General features: G+C 42.0%; 1 protein-coding gene and 1 non-coding gene across 3 annotated transcripts; one reads left to right on the top strand and one right to left on the bottom strand.

Annotated features, from left to right (window-relative positions):
* The first annotated feature begins 289 nt into the window (after positions 1 to 289).
* LOC104595843 (uncharacterized) lies at positions 290 to 4,697 on the top strand. 2 transcript variants are annotated; one of them, XM_088888769.1, is made up of 2 exons: positions 290 to 614; positions 1,492 to 4,697. In XM_088888769.1, the coding sequence occupies exons 1-2, from the start codon at positions 550 to 552 to the stop codon at positions 4,325 to 4,327; spliced, it is 2,901 nt and encodes a 966-aa protein (XP_088744895.1). In that variant the 5' UTR covers positions 290 to 549; the 3' UTR covers positions 4,328 to 4,697. The 2 variants fall into 2 exon arrangements, with proteins under 2 accessions (XP_088744895.1, XP_010255073.1); XM_010256771.3 differs by having other exon boundaries at positions 291 to 1,388.
* Positions 4,698 to 6,308: 1,611 nt separating this feature from the next.
* On the bottom strand, positions 6,309 to 6,379 carry TRNAG-GCC (transfer RNA glycine (anticodon GCC)). Its single transcript has one exon. It is a non-coding gene; the product is annotated as a tRNA-Gly (tRNA).
* Positions 6,380 to 6,548: the final 169 nt, after the last annotated feature.

Here is a 6,548-nt window from a genome sequence, read left to right as displayed (position 1 = left end):
ACAAAGTGAGTTCATTTGACTTTAAGCCCAATGCCAATTGGAGGAGGAAGTGGGTGGACCACCCAATAAGCATTTCCCTAGGCAGTGATGTAGGAGAAAATACAAAATAGTGCTTAATTTTAATTATATTACAAAAATTAAATTTTAAAATAAAAAATCATTATTTGAGGTTTACAAAAAGTCAATGCTTTACTCTTTTTTTTTTCTTTTGCTATTTACTGATGGTAAAAACTAAAATTTAAGGAAGGAAAAGGGAAAAAAATAAGGATGAAGGAGGTGGATTGGTTTTTGAGAGAGAGAGAGAGAGGAAGGAGAGTCATAATGAGAGAAGTAAAAGAGCAGGAGACAATCAATGCAGAAATGTTTGGATTGACCATTTGAAGTAATGAGAAGTAGAAGGGAAGAAGGGTTTGCCTTTAATTCGGTATTGGGAGCTGAGTGAGTGAGAGAGGTTGGTGAAAGGGAAGAGGGGGTGGTTGGACCTGTTTCTACCGCTGCTTTATTTCTTCCCAGCCCTGGCCCTGGGGTTTTGATGGGGTTCTTTGATTGATGAGATTCTGGCTAGGACCACGGGTTCTATTTGGTGCTGCCTCCTCTTACTTTGCTAATCCACTGTGAGTTTTCTTAACAGTTTCGGGGAGTATTTTGGACTCTTTGCTGGATCTGGGGTACTTTTTCTGGATTCCAGCTTCGGTGCTCTGGTTTTTTTTTTTTTTTTTAATTTTCCCCTGTTTTCATACAAGTTCCGCTTAATTTGGGTTTTCTTAGAATTTGGTGTCTGGGTTCTGGGATCTTGTAAATATTTTGGATTTTGGGTTTGGGTTTTCCTGGATTTTTTGTTCCTTTTTCGTCGAGTTTTGTGGTCGTACTGATCTCTGGTTTTTCTGGTGGCTTTTGTTGGGATATCTGGAAGATTTGGACTTTGTGTTTTCTGTGGGATTGAACTCGGGGGTACCTTTTCATCATTTTCCGGGTCGTTGACGATGTGTTCCGCTTTCAATTGAATCCTAAATTTGGGGTTCTTGAACCAGGGTCTTAAATTAGGGTTTTATCTAATTACGGTTGAAGGTTGGATTGGACACAGATCTCCATCGTACTCTTTTCCTTTTTACTTCTTCAGATTTCTATTCTTTCTCTTTTTCCTTTTCATTTCTTTCGGGCCAAGTCCTCATGATCTAGTTAAAGTTGTGGCCGTTAATGGAAGAATATTTTGAGTTTGCGTGTTTGAATATTTTGGATAAAAAGTAAAAGACCCCTCAACCCGGTTAAAGTTCGGGAATGTTGCTGAATCTCTGCCATCTTCCCTCCTCGCACCAAGATTTTGATTTTTGAAAGCAGAGGTTTGATTTTGGGAAAGCTCGGATACCTTTTGCTTTCTGTTGAACCTGGTAGGGTCTGAAACTGAATCCGCTTTGTTAGAGTTTTGTTTAATGGGCTAAAGCCTGGATGAACTCGGGTTGGTTTTGATTTCTGTGGATTGGCTTGTGACAGGGGAGCATTCATGCATCTTTCACTATGGAAACCTATATCTCACTGTGCGGCCCTAATCCTGGAGAAGAAGAGCAGAAGAAGAGATGGTTCTGGTTTGACAGAGGAAGAAAAGCGAAAGCCCTCGATCCTCCGGCAGTTGCAGGAAAACAAGCTCAGAGAAGCACTGGAAGAGGCATCAGAAGATGGGTCCCTCTCTAAATCGCAAGACGTAGATTCTGATGCATTCTCCAATCAAGATGGGAGCTTTGGGAGGTCAAGATCCCTTGCTAGGCTCCATGCCCAGAAAGAATTCCTCCGCGCCACATCCCTTGCAGCCGAGCGAACCTTTGAAACCGAAGAGTCCATACCTGACCTTCACGAATCCTTCTCCAAGTTCCTCACCATGTACCCAAAGTTCCAATCCTCTGAGAAGATTGACCAGCTGAGGTCGAACGAGTACAGTCACCTCACCGATTCGGCGGCCAAGGTATGTCTCGACTACTGTGGCTTTGGGCTCTTCTCTTACTATCAGACGCTTCAGTATTGGGACTCTTGTGCCTTTAGCTTGTCAGAGATAACTGCGAATTTGAGCAACCATGTTCTCTATGGAGGTGCTGAGAAAGGCACCGTCGAACACGATATAAAGTCAAGGATAATGGATTATTTGAACATCCCCGAGAATGAATACGGCCTTGTTTTCACCCTCAGTAGAGGGTCTGCCTTTAAACTGCTAGCTGAATGTTACCCTTTCCAAACGAACAAGAAATTGTTAACCATGTTCGATTACGAGAGCCAGTCTGTGAGCTGGATGGCTCAGAGGGCTAAAGAGAAAGGTGCAAAGATTTACAGTGCGTGGTTTAAATGGCCAACCCTGAAACTCTGCTCCACAGAATTGAGAAAGCAGATCTCTAACAAAAAGAGGAGAAAGAAGGATTCTGCAGTTGGACTCTTTGTGTTCCCTGTTCAGTCTAGGGTGACTGGGGCCAAGTATTCTTACCAGTGGATGGCACTTGCTCAGCAGAATAACTGGCATGTTTTGCTTGATGCTGGTTCATTGGGACCCAAGGACATGGACTCTCTTGGTTTGTCACTGTTTCGTCCAGATTTCATTATAACGTCCTTTTACAGGGTATTTGGGGCTGACCCAACTGGGTTTGGATGCCTCCTCATCAAGAAATCAGTGATGGGAAGCCTGCATAACCAGTCTGGCTGCACTGGGTCTGGCATGGTGAGGATTATTCCGGTTTTCCCACAATATTTGAGTGATTCTATGGATGCTCTTGACGGATTGGCTGGAATTGAAGATGAAGGGATTGATGAGAATGACAATTTGACACTCGACACTCGTCGAGGATCACAATTACCAGCCTTTTCAGGTGCATTCACTTCTGCTCAGGTAAGGGATGTGTTTGAGACTGAACTGGATCAAGATAATAGCTCAGACAGGGATGGTGCAAGCACAATATTTGAAGAAGCAGAGAGTATTTCAGTTGGGGAGGTCATGAAGAGCCCGGTTTTCAGTGAAGACGAATCACTTGACAACTCATTCTGGATTGATTTGGGTCAGAGCCCATTTGGATCTGACCATTCAGGTCAGTTGAACAGACCGAAATTGGGATCTCCCTTACCACCATCATTTTTTACTGGGAGGAAAAATCATAAGCAGTTCTCTCCCAAAGCAGCATCAAAGATATCTAGGAGCCCAATCTATGAGGATAGACGGGTAAATCTTCGATTGCATGAAGATCATGTGCTGTCTTTTGATGCAGCTGTATTATCAGTCTCACAGGAACTGGACCGTGTCAAGGAAGTTCCTGAAGAAGAGCAGTTTGCAGAAATAGATCCTATGTCAGGAGATAATGGAAGGAATGCAGATTTTGAGCACATTAGGGAGATTGAAAAAGAATCTGAAATTAGAGAAGAATCAATGCAGACTGGGTCCAAGCTGAGTCATGTAGTTAATGGATCTGGAATTCAGCATGATAGCCTTCAGAATGGCTCAACCTCTGAAATTTGCCAAGAGACAAAAGAAAGCGCTATAAGGAGAGAGACAGAAGGTGAATTCAGGTTACTGGGAAGAAGAGAAGGTAACAGATTTGCTGGAGGTAGATTTTTTGGTGTGGAAGAGGATGAAAGAGTTACAAGCATGGGCCGGAGGGTATCCTTTAGCATGGAGGACAACCGTAAAGAACGCCTAAGCCATGCTTTGGAGCCTGGGGAAGTTTCAGTGACTATCCTTGGTGATGATGACTCCATAAGTGATGAAGAGGATGGACAAGAGTGGGACAGGAGAGAGCCTGAGATAGTATGCCGACATCTGGACCACGTGAACATGTTGGGTCTCAACAAAACCACTCTCAGACTGAGATATCTTATTAATTGGCTTGTTACCTCACTTCTCCAACTCCGATTGCCTGGTTCAGATGGGGAAAAAGCAACGCCTCTTGTTGACATATATGGGCCAAAGATTAAATATGAAAGGGGTGCAGCTGTAGCTTTCAATGTGAGGAACAGTAATGGTGGAACAATCCACCCAGAAATTGTTCAGAAGCTAGCTGAAAAAAATGGCATTTCTTTGGGCATTGGCTTCCTTAGTCATATAAGGATTGTAGACGGCCCAAAGCATCATCGTGGAGAATTAGACCTGGATGACACTGTCTTGTGCAGAGCAGTAGCAAATGGCCACCTTGACAGCAAAAATGCCTTCCACCGCATTGAAGTTGTAACTGCATCTCTTGGCTTTCTTACTAACTTCGAAGATGTGTATAAGATGTGGGCTTTTGTAGCTAAGTTTCTTAATCCGTCATTTGTGGAAGAGGAGAGGCTACCCACTGTCCCAGAGGATTCAGAAACTTGAGATTTTTCTGTATGGATGTTTTTGTTGCAAGTTTGAACTTTGAAGGAAGACGGATCCCACCTCCCCTGCTGCAGCACCCTCCTCACGTGGATATATGTAATCCCTATTGTTTGAGGTGCACGTTCTGGTAGTCAGGGTGTGGGAGATGCAGAAGCCCAGCCTGTTCCTTCCAATTCTTCCTTGAGATATTTCCCATTCAAGCGGGTGAATTTGTTTATTCTTGTTTTGTTTTCTCTATTCCTTGGAATGTATTTTTTTAACCCTCTTTTGGGTTCATGTAGAGTTTGGTTTAGAAATTTGTATCATCTCAGGAAGCCATTTGGAACTTCAAGCAGAACTGAAATTGGCCGAAGAAGCTCCATTGTTTTAATGGTCTCATGCTTTTCTAGTCACAAAATCACAGTATTTTGTTAATTTTATTTACCCTGCGTCCGTGGCCTATATTGAAGTAATACATTTTTTAGTTTTGATAGTCCGAATGACGATAATATTTCATTTAGGCAGAAAATGGTTATGGTTTTACAGCCTTACAGGATGTCAGGATAATACCTGACGAAGCACATTTCTGCACCATACGGTTTCCTTTGCAAGTTTGCTTGGGCTCTTATTAAGCTAAGGAAACTCAAAGCACGGATGCATCCGCAACCTGTGATATGGAGTTTGGGCTCGGTTTGATAAAAATATTAAGGATTTTGTCTAAGATAGATCATAGAATAGAACAAGAAAGATTTGTTTGGGTATGTGTCAGTTTCGTTGATCGACTGGTCCCAAAGAGAAAGAAATGTTAAAGGTATTCAACTATTGGTGTCTGTTAGACTGATAGGGATCATGTGATTTGCTGGGGGTTTTGACTTGCCGCTCATGTTTCTGAAGGATAAATATCCTTTATAAATTGATGATCATCCATCCAATCCATTCGTGAACCAACCAAGAGAGATGTAGGATCCTTGGCCTTGTTTTTTCTCTTTTTTTACTTAAATGTTAAAACCTTGTCACATAATCCAAAACGAACACAAAATATAAAGCAACATGCCAACCAGAAGTCGTTTTTGCTTACCCAAAATTTAATCTGAACCACTAGATAAGGTAAAATTTTGTACTCGGTTTATGAAATGAAGGTTTCACTGATTTTGCCTTCAGAAACATGAAAAAAAACTGAAGATGGGGAGATAATGAGAAAAAAAAAAACTAACGATGTAAGGTGAAAGTTTTATGAACAGGAAGCTTTTTCGGTTCAGATAACCCTACAATCTTTTTGTTTAAGATTTTTTTAATGGGATAGGGAGTTTATCTCTATCTATTTTGTCTGCTATTCAGCCTACTCTGGATGGTAGGAAAAGAAAGAAGCATGGACTTATTTGTACATCATCGAACCCAAACCTCTCTCCCTCACCCCCTTGGCGCCTTCCCAGAGAGAGAGAGAGAGAGAGAGATCCCCAAAGTGTACTAGTACTAGCTGATCATCTATCTGATTATAGGGCCTCTTTCTCCATTCTTTTATCAATAATGGTTGCCGGGCCCTGCCCACGGAGTTCTGTTTGGCATGAGATAAAGGGGTTAACATTCACTTTCTGGTTTTGATAATTGATTTGTTACATGTCTCAAAAAAGGTTGCGTGGGTCCTCTCCTCTGGCGTTGAGGTGTTTGTACTCTCTCCCCTTTCAGGATCCATGACAGCTGACAAAAGAAAATGGCTGTACCAGTACCAGTGCATGTTGCATTCTTCTTCTTCGCACTAAAAGGTGAATATTCACATCCAAATGGCCGACCGCTGACCTTTTTAATTGATCGGATCGGGAACGTCTAAACAGGTCAATAATCCCTAGTATGTTTTACACCGTTAACATCACCTGATCGTTATCATTGCAACCATCATTCATCCCCATCATCATTTAATTCAAGCCTTATTCCACCCATATAGGTTCGGGTTCGGCTAAATGAATTTATTTATTTTTAAATAAAAGGTAAAATACGCGACTCGTGCACCAGCCGGGAATCGAACCCGGGTCTGTACCGTGGCAGGGTACTATTCTACCACTAGACCACTGGTGCTGTTTTATGATTACAGAGACTGGATTTCTAAAAACTGAAAAAGCGGACAAGTACAACATCATAGAAATGTAAAAGCTAAATGCATTTTTAAATAGTAAATCATCCAGGTCGATCGATAAGTACAACGAACCCAGATTTCCTACCGCCGTGAATTGAAGCCACATAGGTA

Source organism: Nelumbo nucifera, chromosome 5 (genome assembly GCF_055504915.1).
Source record: "Nelumbo nucifera cultivar China Antique chromosome 5, China Antique-T2T, whole genome shotgun sequence".
NCBI classification, from domain to species: Eukaryota; Viridiplantae; Streptophyta; class Magnoliopsida; order Proteales; family Nelumbonaceae; genus Nelumbo; species Nelumbo nucifera.
This window is presented reverse-complemented; position numbering and strand designations above follow the sequence as displayed.